The 16,096-nt window shown below is 36.3% G+C and overlaps 1 protein-coding gene across 2 annotated transcripts in view; it reads right to left on the bottom strand.

Annotated features, from left to right (window-relative positions):
* Nucleotides 1–16,096, bottom strand: part of DCHS2 (dachsous cadherin-related 2) — a 210,927-nt gene that overhangs the window by 61,205 nt on the left and 133,626 nt on the right. For both annotated transcript variants that reach the window (XM_074338416.1, XM_019733266.2), the window contains exons 10-12: nt 14,572–14,811; nt 5,503–5,637; nt 5,078–5,287 (exon numbers count right to left, since the gene is read on the bottom strand). In XM_074338416.1, coding sequence (XP_074194517.1) covers nt 5,078–5,287; nt 5,503–5,637; nt 14,572–14,811 — 585 coding nt within the window. The remainder of the gene's footprint in view (nt 1–5,077; nt 5,288–5,502; nt 5,638–14,571; nt 14,812–16,096) is intronic.

Here is a 16,096-nt window from a genome sequence, read left to right as displayed (position 1 = left end):
AAAGTTCATGCTCTCATGAAGCTTCTGTATTCGGGGGGATAAACAAAATAATGTAATTCAGTGTCTATCTTAATTCATCTATAATTACAACACTTGCTTTGACTGATTTGCAGAAGTATGATTTTTTTTTTTAAATGAAACGATAGTAGGCAGGGATAACAGACAGGATATAATATCCATTTTTAGGTGTCAATCAAAAATCAACAGATTAATGGTGGTAATTTTCTCGATTGGTACTACAGTCTATGCCAGCTATATAATACTGCTGTAAGTTCCTCTTCCCATTTCCATGGCTCTTTGGGCATGATCATCTCACTTCTGGTAGAGATGGTGGAACACTTGTCTATCCCTTCCACAACATAAGCGAGCACAATATTGCATTCTTCCCTGCAGCCTTCCCTTTACTACTGTCCATGGTACTAAGTGGAATAAAAGTTAAAACTGAACACAGGGACAAAGCCTTCAAAGACATTTGAAAGTCACCCTGAATGAACATTAGTCAGGAAAAATGTAGCTCCGTGACTTGCTGGCGATTTTCTTTGATGAGCGACATATTTTTGGATGAGGCACATTATTCCCAATAGTGTGGGAACTTACTTGAGGCAACTCACAGGGGAAGAAGTGGAATGGCATTTAGAGAACACGGTAGCCATAGGTAGTGCTGGGGGCGGGGGGCCTGAGGAGAAGGGACTTGTATTTATTAATAAGATATGGTAAATTTGTACCAAACATAGGGATAATCTGACAAAGCACATTTCCATAGTGTTTATGGTTGGTAAAGCAAATCATTCACTCTGCAAACATTTAAGGAACACCTGTCATGTGCCAAGTATGCGCCAGATGCTGAGACTATGAGGAGAGTAGGACATGATCCCGGCCTCCAAGAGTGTATAGCGCAGGAGGACAGGTGGGCCAGTACCTGGATTATTAAAGTACAGTATGAGAATCATACATACAGGGCTCTGGGAAGCACAGAGGAAGGACACACAGTCCTGTGTTAGGATGGCCGGAAACGCTTATTTGAAACAGTGACATCAAAACTAACTCCTGAAGGGGAGGAAGACAGGCGACGCAATTCAGAGAGGGGGAAGAGGAAGAAGGTAGAGGATAGAATCTGTGTTATGTCCCAGAAGTATGAGAAATTAATGGCTGCAAATGTTTTGTGTGCCTAGATCACAGGATTCCTTGGGTATTTGAGCATCGAGGGTAGGGAGAGAGTTGGCAGTACAGAAAACATGAATTTAGTTGGTGAGCAGGGCTCAAATCATGAAGTGCCCTGTGTACACTGCTGAAGATTCTATACTTTATCTTGAAATTTATGGGACGTCCCTGAAGGATTGTAGACAGGAAAGTGTCATGAATCACATTTCTGTTTTAGGAAGAATACTGGGCAACGATGTCAAAGCTTGATTAGAATACAGGAGTTTAGGAGACTATGACACCAATCTTTTTGAGGAATAAGGAGGTTCTGAAATCATCTGTGCATAGAGGAAGTGGACACGTTCCAAAGATATTAAGAAGGAAAAATAAGGAATAAGCAGGAAGAATTCATGATGGGCTTAGATGAAAGTCTGAAAGGTGTTTAGACCAGTTGTCTTTCAAATGAGGTCTGTGTGCTCCCAGGTTATCTGAAGCTTTCCAAGGAGAACCTGGGAACAAGTAGTTTTAAGGTAATTTCACGAAGCTCAGTTTACATATCTTTAGTCCTAAAATTGTTCTGCGTGAGAAATCACCTAGGATCATATGGGTTTATTTTTCCCACGTTCACTTTTGCAATCACTGGACGCTACAGTCTCTGGCCATGGCCCTTCTTTCAAATTATAAAAGCTCACCTCTGACTCATCCCAAACTGACCAAAGTATACTGCCCCAGGGTGTAAAAAGTTTCTGCCAAGTAAAGGAGCATTCCCAGTACTGGAGTTTGTTGCTGAAACACTGATTGACTTTAATGCCTGGGAAATACATCCTTCTATAATTGGAGGGGTCTTTGCTATGAACTAAATTGTAGGACCTGTTCAAGTTTCTAAGTGGTAAATAAATAAAAACCATTAATTGATTTGGGGGCATATAACTCAAAAGAGTTACTGCTATAACAATAATCCCTTTTCCATGTAAAAATGTGAACAAGGATTTTCAGCGCTGACTGTGTAGCAAGATTCTTTTCAGGGCAAGTTGAGAAAAAAAAAAAAAAAAAAAAAAAGCTGAAGATCACTAGCAGAGACTGTAGAAGAAGCCAGAACATGATTGGGATGGGCGAAAAGGTGGTGATGCTAAGTTCAGTTTTGGACAAATTGATAATGTGATGCTGTTGGATAAAAAGATTGGGGTCTTTGAGGCTGTCAGGAAAAATTATGAAACTATTTAAAATGGGAGGAAAAAGATAAGTGGGTGTCCTGGGGACAAAAAAAAAAAAAAAACTTAAAGATTAGTGGGTATCCAGTCTGGCTTTTCCATCAGTTATCTTCCGCCTTCATTGTCTTTCAGCGATTTTACTATTCTGTAAATTGTTGAAAACTGATAATAATGCTAATGGTGTGTGTGTGTGTGTGTGTGTGTGTGTGTGTGTGTGTGTATGTCTTGGAATTGTCCTTGAACTGATTTAACATCTTTTTGGTTTGTTCGTTAGTTAAGTAGTTAAATACAAATCTTTGGCAGTTGTTAATTTTATATTTGTAGGAGAGTCATTACTTAAAAAACAAAAGTCCTTTAATGGGACTGAGATATAGGATACAGATAAAGATAGGGTACCAAGGTAGCTGAAGACAGAGACTGGATGGAATGATGCAGTAAGAGTGTGTCCGTGAGAAAAGAAAAAGGATAAGCACAAAAGACCCAAGGAACTCCAACAAGTCAAAGGACCACCAAGATAACAAAGACATCGGAAAGGCTTGTCTGGAAGGATCAGGAGAAAGTGGCTTTCTGAAGTCAAGGTGAGACCAAGGGCCAGGACACAGTGCACAAAGCCACAAAGCACTACAATTAAATGAAGAACTGAGAAGGATCCACTGGATTAGCAACAAGATCCTTAGTGTCTTTTGCGGGGTGACACCCTTAGTGGGGTGACTTCAGTGGAATACATATTGCAATGGGCTAAGGAATGTAAGTGGGGTAAAGACAGAGAAACCAGAGTGCAGATGCTTTTAAGAAGCTTGATTGTGAAGGAAAAGGGATAGTGAGTGAAGAAATACATCTGAGGGGAGATGCTTCTCAAGATGGGAAAGACTGGTAAAAAGTGATGGCAAAAGTCAGAAGGGGAAATGTTGACAATACTGGAAAGAGAAGTGAATCACCATAAGGAGCGTCTTTGATGCAGTGGAAGGGGACAGGAGGAAGTCCTGGATTGTTTGTAATTGGTCCTCAACAAGTATAGAAATTGAGAGTAAGTATTTAGAAAATTTTATAGCAACTTGACAGAATAATTTTATGACTGCATAATACAACAATAAGTACAAAAAATTGGGACTTGTATTTTGTACGCCTTTTATTCTTTTTCCTGGTAATACATTTATTGTATTTTACAAAAGTATCAGTCATGACAGATTGGAAATTTAAAAAATATAAAACTTAAAAAAAAAATAAATATATATATATATATAAACCTTGGTCCTTAACCACAGATAGTTTTAGAAGTTCTAGAAAACAGGTGGAGTTTACAGAGGAAGAAAAGTATGTATTTCACTGCAACAGAAGAGAAAGAGATAAGAATTAGGCTTATTTATGTAAATTAGTTTGAGGGAGTATTATTCTTTAGGATGGCAGCATGACATTATATATAAATATTTAAAATATATATGATCTTGGATGTGATAATTCCACTTACATTTATCATAAGGAAATAATTGGATACATTTTATTCAGTACAGTATTTTTATAATAGTAAGACTGTTCAATATTTAAATGACCATGAAGAAGGTTGAGTGAAATAAATGATATTAAACGTATGCATAAGAGACATCATTAGAAATGATAAGATATATGTATATTCACTGCCATGAGAGATGTACACAGTATATGAGTTTTGAAAATGACATAACAAACTAGCATATATAAATTATCTAATAATTATAAAATTGGGTCTGCATTCACTAAGGTTTATGGAAAAGTGTTTTTCAAAATATCAAATGAATTATCTTTGCAAGATATAAGATTTTTTGTGTTATTACTTTCATTTTTCATAACTTGTGTATATATTCTACAATAATTATATATCATTCTATAATCAGGGGGAAAGGCAAGAAAACTCTTCATTTTGGAGTAAAATGGGTGGTACAAAGGAAACATAGCCTAGTTATAGAATTTTTAGCAAATAGACAGTGATAGCTTCCAGGAGCTAGTCTTAAATCCATTTTTACAAGAACTTTTAGCAGCTTCTCTTCATTAGAAGCAGTTTCTGAAGCATTATTTTGTCAACTCCTATCATTTTATCTACTCCTTGATATATGCTAAAAATTAGGTTCATTAATCATTTTTTTTTTAGGTGAATAAAATGTGACTCTCTCAAGTTGACCACGTTAATGCTAAAGTTATTTTGTCAGAAATCCTATGCTTCTGATCGAAAGGGAGCAAATATCACAGAATTATCTTCTCAGGAAGAAGTTCCTAAACACCATGATCTGTGGGGTATGGTTGGAGATCTGAAGTATTACATTGGTATTCAGATCTGGGAATTGTTTGCCCACTCATATCCTCTAGGTTCCATTTAGAAAGACCTGAAAAGAAAGTCTGAATTGCTCAAAATAATAAAAATAAATGATCATAAGAGAGAACCAAAGTAGGAAAACACCAAATCTGTTTCATCTGTACATCCACTAATGTTAAATAATATAGGGCAATAAAATATATTGCCCTATAGAAAAGTTTACAAGAGTTGTTGACAGAATATTTTTAAAGAACTTGAGGGTAGTCATTCCAAATAGCTGTGGGAAGGAGGTAGAGAGGAAACCCACGGCACATATCAGTGCTTTTTGGGTGTGTATTTTGTGGACATTGCAGTAGATACAATAACAGAATAATCACCATACAGTATCTATCAACTCAGTCGGTATCCTGGAGGGAATTTTAATAAAGACGGTACTTACCAATTATGTGATACTGAACAGCTCCGTTATTGCCAGCATCCATATCAGAGGCCAAAACAGTATAGACAACTCCTGGATTTTGGTTTTCCAGAATCTCGATGTCATGAATGGGGACAATAATCTCTGGCACATGATCATTTTCATCTTCCACAGTACAGAGAATGGTTGTGGTGCCAGACAATGAAGGAACTCCCCCGTCTCGTACAAGTACTGACACGGAATAAAAGATGCGCAGATTGTGGCTGTTAATTCATACCTAAAATATATTGCCCTTAAGTAGACAGTATCAGACCAAACTAACCAGGTGGAATTGGGTCAATAACATTTTATTTAAAGACACCCTACTGAAATGTAAAATTTCACCACTAAACCTCTTGCTACCTATTTTTTGCTTGTTTGTTTAGCAGAGTCAAGGGCCCCCTTACCTCGAAGGATGAAAACGTCCTGAATTTCTCTGTCAAGTGTGGTGGTTGTCACCACCTCTCCGGTGTCAGGATTTATCTCAAACAGCCCAACTGATGCACCTGGCATGATTTCAAACTGAAGCTTAGAATTGATTCCTTAAGAAAAATATAAAGAAACCCTTTAGCAGTTATCCCTTTGGTATCCACTCGTCTGTCTGTTCTCCTATTCTTTTTGCTACGAACATGTTAGGTGATAGATGAAAAAGGCAAGACTTTTAAACAACCATCACATTATGGTTAAAAAAAAAGAAAACAAAAAAGAAAACAAGAAACCCAAATCAACTTTTTTGGTTGTTCTTGCTAAATAAAAGCCTCATGGGCTGAAATGCTTGATTTTCAAAAGTCTTATGAGACTTCCCCACAGTGAATGCTTAAGATTTTTTCCCTCCCATAAAAAATGTCTTATGAGTGTGCAACCCTACAACATATTCCTAATTACTCCTTCTAACACCCTGATTGTGATTTCATGACATAATTATAAGCTGACAGGGCAAAGGACAGTTTCTGTAGACTGACTTCCTATCAAAGCTTGTGTTCAGTTACAGTACTCTCTTATTCTCCAGTGCAAGAGGCAAGCACGTCGAGTTGCCTCTTTGTGTATGGTTGTTTTGTTTTCTGCGTAGTATTCAGTCTCCTATCTGCAGTGAGAAATGTGGTACCGCACTATTACGCATTTTGAATATAATTCTTCCCATATTTTTGTGGTTTCATTTCTCCCCTGAGAAAAGTATCAGCCATTTCCATCACTGGTTGTAAAGACCATTTATACCGTTAACTATGATGTGTTTATCCCATGCCATCGTAGCTTATTTGCACTTTACACAAGTTCTTTTTAATCATTTTACTCTGTTCTTTTCTTAGCTGACAAGAATCTAGGTATAGATATAGTACTTAAAATATAGGATTTTATACTTCAATACAAAATGGAATACTGTTCTTTGGTCTTAACGACAACAAAAAAATCAATTATAAACTTCTACCTTGCCAGTCTTAAAAAGTGAATTTGCATTCCACTATGATCTAGTGGATATAATATAGGACCGAGTGCTGGAAGGAGTGGAATGTAATGTTAGTTTTATATAAGAATAAATATACATGTCTTCTTACTCTGTCACTTGAAAGAAAAAGGCTATTTGAAATAATCTGCAGGCATTTTAATGACTTTGAAAAAAGCCTACGATAGGATCAATGTATTTGATATGATATGGTCAGAAGTCACCAAAATATTTCATTCTATCATTAGGTATTAGACATAGTGTTACATTAATCATTACTTAATAATCATAGTGATTACTTTGCTCTCATAAAGATCACATACTCTCTTCTATAGCCAGGATCGAATTTCTAAAAATTATAAGTTGATAAAGTTTGTCATTCTTGTCTACCTCTTACTACAGTATAACAATGGGAACAATACCATCTTATACTTACTTTCCTTGTTCCTCAAATATTTGGTGAGCAAAATCAGGTGACAAACATAGTGCTGATTTGCCAAAGAGAAAGTGGTGAATCAAATAGGTAAAGCCACTACTTTCATGGAATTGTTATGGAGAATAGTACCTTTTAATTTTGAAATAATTTCCCTTACTTACTATGATTTTATTATAATTATAAATTACATTGTATTATATATACTCTTTTAATTCCCAACATTTGTCAAACCTAGAAAATATCTTCAAATGTTTAAACAAACTCAAATCTTTATATTTTCCCTTCCTTCCTTTGTTCATCCCTTCTTTCACATGTTATTCTCTAATGTGCTTTCCCACTATAACCAATATTTCCCTGACTTTTTAGAAACTTTCAGATCTTATTATTTCTATTATTCTATATTATCTTTATCCCTAAGATAACAATCCGTTTACCTTCAATCCTCCTAGTGTATTATTAAAGATAAACACGATTGTTGTTGTAACTGTAGTTTGCACACACACATTTTCACACCCCAAACTTCACACCCTTCACAACTTAAATAATGTGAACTAAATTTTAAGTATTTTACTATAGATCTCTTAGAATTAGGTTAGTGCCTTGCTTCTTCCTCCACATACCCTTGTAATGCACCAGAACAAACACAGCATCATCAAACTTGAAAACTAAGAAAACAAAAATAAAATAGAGATTACTTAGTTGAATTCCATTACCTCACTAAGCAAATTGGAGATCTGGATCTGAACATATTCTGTGATATACTTATGACACACTCCTAGTGAAGGATGTGTGTGTATGTGTGTGTGTGCATGTGTGTGTGCACCTATGTCTGTGCACCCATATGGATATCTGCTCTTAGACTTCAAGACCTACAGCCTATGACCCACTCTGCCTTAAGTCTTCCACTCTAGAATACCCCTCCTCCATTCATTTATTTCTCTTTCCAGGCCAGCCCTATGAATTCTCACTTTAGCAACCTTGCACATTTCCTTAGGTCCCATGGTTTCTTGCCAAAGATGTCCAGCAAAGAAAGCCTCAACCCAAAATCATTCCAACCATCTCACGCCTGCCTTGAATATCCAGCAGAACACTGGGACTGAATAAAATTTCACAACAGCGTAGATTGAGGCCACTGAAATGTCACTGTTGTCTGGCGACCTTATCAAATTTCCTTGGTCACCCCTCTCCCATCTGTGTCTCCTACCCAAACACCTCCTGGCTCACTCTCCGAGATTATGCCCCTTCCTATTTCCCAGAGACAGTGGAGGTACTAGACTCCCTCAACTTTCTGCGTCTGTGTTCAACTCAACCTCTGGCTTTCTGTCTCAATGGCAAAAGTAATTCTTCAAATATTCTCTCTTGAAATTTTCTTGTCAATTCTTGTCTTTCCCTTAAATAATATTATTCTCAAGTTATAAAAATCAAGATTTATTTTCCTTCTCTGTATAGCCAAGCTTCTTTCAAAAATGCCATCCATTCTCTGCAGCTAGTTTCAAACCACTACCATACCTAACTACTCTTTCTACTGTCACCAATGGCATTCTGGTTATTTTTAATCCCTATTGGCCATTTTCAGTTCTTACCTTCAGACATTGCTTATTCATGTTAAAAATAACAGAAAGGAAGGAACAAAGGGAGAGAGGAACAGGAGGGAGAGAAAAAGAAGGAAAGAGGGAAGAAGAAAAAGGAATTCATTGTCTCTCCCTCCCAATCCACTGGCTTCAGTATCCACTCATATGCAGATGACATCCATGTGTCTGCAATGAGCTCCAGTCATTTAGTTATTTCATTAATTCACTCATGCATGCATGCATGAATTCATGTTCTTTTATGTAATGCATATTTACTGAGTCCAGGCACTGCAAAGGTACCACTGAACAGTAAGTAATTATCTCGGCCTTCAGAATTCCCCTCTAATGGGGGAGATTGTTAATACACTGAATTACAGACAGTGTGGTAAAATGCATTAAATTACTGAGGAAGTGGATCAGGGAAGACTTACTACATGTAGATAGTTCATTAATTATGCCATTCAATAAACATACACAGAGAGTGATAGTAGGTGCCAAGGTACCATGACAGGTACTAAGAATATAATGGCTAGCAAGAAGACAAATTCTCTGCTCTCACAGTGCTTACAGTATAGCACTGGATACAGATAAGTAAGCAAGAAATTACAATTCCACATGATAAGAGATGACTAAATATAAGTTGCCTTTTCTATAAGCTGAGACCCTAAAGATGAATAGGACTGAATGGGTAAGAGGGAAGAAAGAGTGTTGGCCCCAAAGGGACATCAGAGGGAGACTGAGAGTCAGAAGGAGAGGGGATAGGACTTCCTTCCTCCTGTTTGCTTACTGACCCTATCAACAATGCCATTTCACCTGGCTTCAGTAACTGCTCACAGCTTTCACTCTCTTTGGCCCTCCCAGGACCAGGCTCTCCAGGGCCCCTTCTCTCATTTTCTTCTTAGGTTCTGAAAATCTCAACCTCTTCTCCTTGTTTCCCAGTATCAGAGGTGGTAGCTGCTCCCTACAGTTATTTTTCCTGAGTTACTTCAAGATTCCCTTTTTGCTCACCTAGTCTTCCAACATCTATTTTGTAACATCTGGTTTTCTTGACTGCACCTGACTGATACAGTAGTTGGCACCAGGAGTGGGTTCCAGGTAACAGGGACTCTGGGACTAGCTTGGTTATATCGTTGGCCTTGACTGTGTTGCTGAGCTCCTTGCCCAGGGGAAATGGAATACTAGTCATTTATCACTTGCAATTATATCCCAATCAATTCAATTATCACCTGTGTTTGACTATGATGAAGTGACTGCTAAAGGATTCGAATTCCTTAGAGGACCAAATGGTGCTGACTTGGGCCACATAATGAAAAGGAATACGATGTGAGATGGCTGTTTCTGAAGGTACTAGGAACTTACAGAAAGAAAATTACAAGCTGAGGCTTTAAACTCTCAGCTCAGTCATAGTTAGAAAACCAAAAAGCTTCTGGTTTTTATGGGACTCCTAAAATTAATCTCCTTAAAGATCAGACCCAAATTGAGTGGCAGATACAAGGGGTAACTTCTTACAAGAGGATGCCTACTGACCTGAAGATCCACTAGAGTCAGATCTCAACATACTGCAGGCCTCCACATGCAAATCTGACTCAGTCAGAGATGGCTTATAGTTCCGAAAGAATATCAAAAGTTTTCTAATTTATATTGGAATAAACCTGGAGAATATGTGTGGAAGTCATTTCTAAGGATGTGAAACCCAGGAAGATAAAATTTAACTTTGGTTTAGGCCAGATTTATTTATGTGGTGTGCTTACCATAGATTCCAAATTTTACGTGTTAGCTCATATAGTTATGTCTCTTGACAGTTTCTTTGATTGACTCGACTCAGTAATGGCCTATCCTCATTGAGGCGGAGATGCCAGATCTTCCCTTGCATACTATAACGATTCTAAAAGCTTAAGGAAATGGGAATGTTAAGATGGATTTACCATGGATGCCATGCCCACCATCTTCCCCACTACATTCCCTGAATTCAGAGGACTCTCCCTTCATAAAGACCCTGAGAAAGACATGGGCTAGAGGGACACTGTCATCCCTTCAAAGCCCTCTGGGAGTTACTTGTCTCCATGTAGCCTGGGGATGATGATGTCACTGGTCCTGGGGACTGCCTTTTGAAGATGAATACTCTATACCCATTTTTAAGGACTATCAGAAGTGATTTGCATTCACCCAGCAGGACCAGCAGGTACATCTTTAGGCGCTTCTTTCACTATCAGCCATCATACTCAGCAGAGATCAGCTTGGCACCCAGAAGAACATCACATCAATCCACTGCTTTGATGATGTCATATTGGATCCGATGAGTAGAAAGTAGCAAGTAACTTAGATGTCTTAATTAGATATATGTGTTAGACCAAAAGTCAGCAAACTACAGCCCACTGGCCAAACCCAGCCCCCACCTTTTGTAACGTTTTATTGAAACAGAGCCCCATTCATTGATTTATGTATTATCTATTGCTACTGTCTTGCTGCAATGACAGAGTAACAGAAACCCTATGACCTTCAAAGCTTAAAACATTGACTAGCACCCTTTACAGAGAAGTTTGCAGAATCCTGTCCTAGAGAAAAGAGTGAGAGAGTGAGAGGAGCTGAGAATAGTGAGGAAAGCTAGAGTCACTTCATAAATGCCTCGTTGTTAAGCTAAAAGAGAATAGAACCTTATCCTCAAAACCACGGGGGAATTCATAAAGAATTCTGACCGGAGAAGCATTCTTTTCAGAGATGCTTTTTAGGAAGATTATATTTCATGCAATCCCTCAACTATACAATGCCACACGACCCAGCCATTTCTAAAGCAAAAATAGGATCGTGCCTGGTTGATTGAATGAAGGAATTAATAGGTATAAATGAATGAATTCTGAAGCGTGAAAGCAACTTGAAACAGCTTACTTTGCAGAAGCTCCAGTTTCTCAGGTCACATAGTTAAAAACATTTACTGAGCTCCTACTTCATACTTTGTACTATGTGGGACCTGGATAAAAGTGGGTGAAAGATGTCCTGAATCTAGGAGAAGTTCACAGTCTAAAGGGCAGGCAGAGAAGTCAACAATTATACAATTCCAATACTGTGCATTAAATGAGTTCCAATACCGTATATTAAATGAAATGAGACTATGTATGAGTTTTAACACTGATTTTCTCTTGGTGGGTGAGGTTATGAGTGGTCCTTATTCTGTTTTCTTTTTCTGTGTACTATTTCATTAAGCCTAAGACACCCCCCTTTTTTTTTTCACATTTCTGAAATTAGATGCATTTCACAATTAATAGTGTCCTGGAGTCCATGAAATAGATGAAATACTGTCATGGCAGTGTCTCTCCTTTGCTGTATGTATAGGCTGTTGAGTGCAATTGTTCATCTAATGCTGAGACAGTTTCCAGGAAACCAGATGTATAGTTTATTCAAGATAAACCCAGGTAGAGAATACATTTCTATGAAATAGAGAATAAGCTCTCATTATAGAAGTCAACATTTTTGTAAGGCAATGTGCTGTTAAATTATTTTGTATTCGCCACTATTGAGCAAATGTATCATCCAGGAGTGAGTCATCTTCCCTGGGGGCAGGCACCCTTTTTTCAGAAGTGAAAGGGGCACCCTGTGGGAATATCTTTTCTCAGTAACAATGGAACTCTCGTTGGTGGCACCAAATGCTGCAGCAGTTTTAACATCTTAGTTAAAACCTGGTAGTTGTTTTTCCCTTTTAATACAAGAAAAAAACTGCTGTTAGAACTAGTGTGCGTCATATATCATAAACACTCAGTGCTTGAATTCCCATGGGTTTTGAAAGCCGACACTTTATGCTTACATTTTTTAAAACTGCGTTGTAGAATGCTAGAAAACATATGTTAAGCTTTTTAGTATTAAGTAATGCTATAGTATTTTTAAAAATACTACACACTATAAAGTAAACCATTCATAGATTCCAATGTGATGCCAGTTATGTTAAAATCTTGACTACGTCATTTAATTCTCATGCATAATCTTTTTTCATTGTTTTAACCAACAAGAAAAAAAAGAGAAAAAAAGACTGAGGGAAAATAAGTTCAAAAGATCATGCATACACACAAATGCACGTGCATTTACATAACCACTTGTTTAACAGATCTGGCCTCATTAAAAACATGAAGATTTCCAGAAAATTGAAATTGTCTCTAAAACATGTGAAGGTACATGAGATTCATGAAGATTCTAATGTGTATTTCCAACATCCATATACGCAGGATCAGAAAAACAATAATTTTACATCTAAATTCTCCATCCGGCAAACCATAATCTCCACAATAATGAACATACAATTTAAGTAACAGGTTGCAGACTATCAATTCTAAAAGAAAATAACACTAACCCTAGGCAACTTGACAGTAAAAATCAGGAAGCATTTTTATAGTAATCATCTTTAGTTGATATATGCACAAATCTGAAATTCTTTCCTCCCTCTTCAAACGTTAAAGCTAAAGAGATCCTTTTAGTAGAGTCCATTGTACAGAAAATTACAATTAAGAAGCTAAAGTAAGGTCAAGGGGAGACAGGATTTACACACTTTAGGGATTGCTAATTCGCACATCAGTGAAGATTTGGCATGTGTTTGAGTACTTTGGGAAGTGGTATCTAAGATGCCCAGAGCCCTGGGTGGCTCAATTCACACCCGAGCACACTCTAAAAGAACTTGCTTGAACTGGAATTATGGTGAAACACAGAGCTTGTGTATATTCTCCCTTGTTTCTGTTTCTATCACCCTAAAAATCATACTGCGAGAAATGTGCTAAATAATTTCTTCAAGCGCTGGTCAGGACAAGCAGTTGTTAACATATTCTAGTCCTGTGTCACTGAGCATAGTAAGAAAAATTGTTTGATCACACTGCCCCACTCTGGCCAAAGGAGAAAATTAGCCCTTAAAAATAATGTTTGTAGCCTCACATCCAAATTCATGTAAAATGCATTCATTAAAAGATGGTATTTTTCAAAAGGGCAAAGCATCTAAATGATATATAATTTAGACAAAAACTTCAAGGAAATGTATGTTTTACCACTTCGAAACAGGAGGAACATGCTATTATTAATTCTGTTTCTCCATAGAAACATCTATTAAAATTCCTATAAGGAAAGAACAAAATATTATACTGATTATATAATGCCACTTGCTATATACAAATGTGAATCTCAAAAGACTGGCTTATTAAACTATTCACATTAATTCAGATAGGAAAATTTGGCATATGTTGTTAATGGGAAATACTTCACTATAATTTTTATAATTATTTTATTTAAAATAAAAACAGAATATTATTAAAGGCACTGAAACTTAAATGCCAAAAAAGCCATAGTGAAACTGAAAAGCAATTCTAAGAAATTTACAAATTCCTAGCCAAAGAAACTGTTTACTTCAAAGTCATGTGTCACTAAAGTGGTTGACATATTACTAATAATAGTAATAATAGTAATGACAGAGCTAACATTTATTGACCATTTATTGTGCCAGACACTGGCCTTAGTTCTTTACATGTAATAACTCCTTAATACTTATAACAAAACTACAAATTAGACATTACTATTATCCCATTTTGCAGATAAACAAACAGAGGATTAGTAACTTGTTCAAGGTTACACAGCTTAAATAAAAGGCAGTTCTAGGATTCAATCCCAGGCAGTCTGATGCCAGCATCCTAATCTCTTCCCTTCTGCTGCATAGAGAGGAAATAACCATTTGCCTTCTTGTACTCAATGTATCTATTACACTCTGAAAAAAATGCGATACCTTGCCTATACTTTAGTTTATTATCAAGATCAAATCAATAAATGGTATGTTAATAGGTGTGTATCACTTTACCATAAACAATGATAAAGATCACTATAAGAAAATGCTAGATAAAAGCACACATTATCTTTACATGTGGATAAGTACGCCAATTAAAGAGATATTAGAAGTGTGAGATGACTACCAATTGTTTTAATTTTTCTGGGGGCATAACTAATTTACACTATGTCAATTTATATTTTTAGCATTAATTACCTAGTTTCCATATTTTAAAATTACCTGAATCTCTGTCCACAGCTTCAACCCTTGTGACAAACTCCCCTGGACTTTGGTTTTCTTTAACTGAAGCTTCATACAGGTGCTGCTTGAATACTGGTACCTCATCATTCACGTCATGAACAGTAATTGTCAAAGTCTGGGATGAAGAAAGTGCGGGGATGCCGTCATCCAGTGCCAGAAGGGTCAGAACGTGCTGAGTTTTTATTTCATAATCCAAAGAACAAGTTGTAGTTAGTAAGCCTATTTTGAAAGAGGAGAAAAGCAATATGTAATAAATATTCCTTAGAGATATCCTGCTTACTTAACTACCTATGCCAAACTTACCTAACTTGCTAAAAGTTCAGACGCCTTTTTTTGTTAAAGAATAAATCTTATTAAACTAACTTTAAATTTGTATATTATCTAAATAAGAAAAATAAAATATTTTTAGTCAGAAGAGCCATCCTAATTTAAACTGTAAGGATGAATGAGAATTCACAAGTAATCTATCATATACATAATCTACCGAGGAGACCACACCAAAATGTTTTCTCTACCCAACATCTACCTCCACTTAAAAAAAAAAAAAAAATTAGGTTCTAACAGTATACATCTTCAGGTCAAATGACTATTCATACTTAACATGACCAAGTTACAAAAAGGTGAGTCTGGCTATATTCTTTAAGATATTTAGACTTTAAGATATTTAGTTTTTGTTAAAGAGTTATAGTCTCTTTATACTTACTCTCAGTTAACAGTTTTGTTAACAAAAATAGTAAAGACTTTATAACACAGACAATAAATTTAATGAATAAAACATGTCTTCATGTTATTGCCATTTATGCATATAACTCATAAAAACAAACTGTTATAAAGACTTGTACACATATAGCTGTTACATGATTACAATTGTCACATTTTTTTCTTTTAAGGCTGATGTTTGCTTCTCTAACACATGCTCATCCTATAAGAACTTTCTTTCACATAATTAAAGAGGTTTACTGCTTCATATTTGATGAAAGTTTCCCAATAATTGCTTATTACTTCATACTTCACAGACAAAAGCCACGGAAAAATTCACTATATCTTCTTAATAAGAACTATGAGCCTTCTGAAACAATAGCCCATCTTACATGAATACATTCAGTAATTATCATTTGATGTCTTTGAAAAATATCTCAACTGAAACAGTCACTGCAATTGTTCAAGATTCATGATGCCTATATTCCTGAGACACAGTTCTAATTTTATACATCCTCTTTAACAATCTGAAATAGAGCGTCCTTAGTCATTGTGGAAAACATTTTCAGTATCTTTGAAATAGGACCTTGGAGACTCTAGCTTTAACGGAAATCAGAAACTGGGTCTGGATTATTTCTCTGTCAGTTGGGCTCTTAGGTGGTATTCATGCATGCTTTAGAATGGAACCATATGTACAAGATTTAATAAATATTTTGATAAAATTTTTCAACAGTATATAGCCAGACTATAATCACGACTTCCAAATCCTACACATTTTGTCCCATTCCAAATTATGGTCTTACTA

The sequence above is a fragment of the Rhinolophus sinicus genome, linkage group LG07 (genome assembly GCF_036562045.2).
Source record: "Rhinolophus sinicus isolate RSC01 linkage group LG07, ASM3656204v1, whole genome shotgun sequence".
Classification (NCBI taxonomy): domain Eukaryota; kingdom Metazoa; phylum Chordata; class Mammalia; order Chiroptera; family Rhinolophidae; genus Rhinolophus; species Rhinolophus sinicus.
This window is presented reverse-complemented; position numbering and strand designations above follow the sequence as displayed.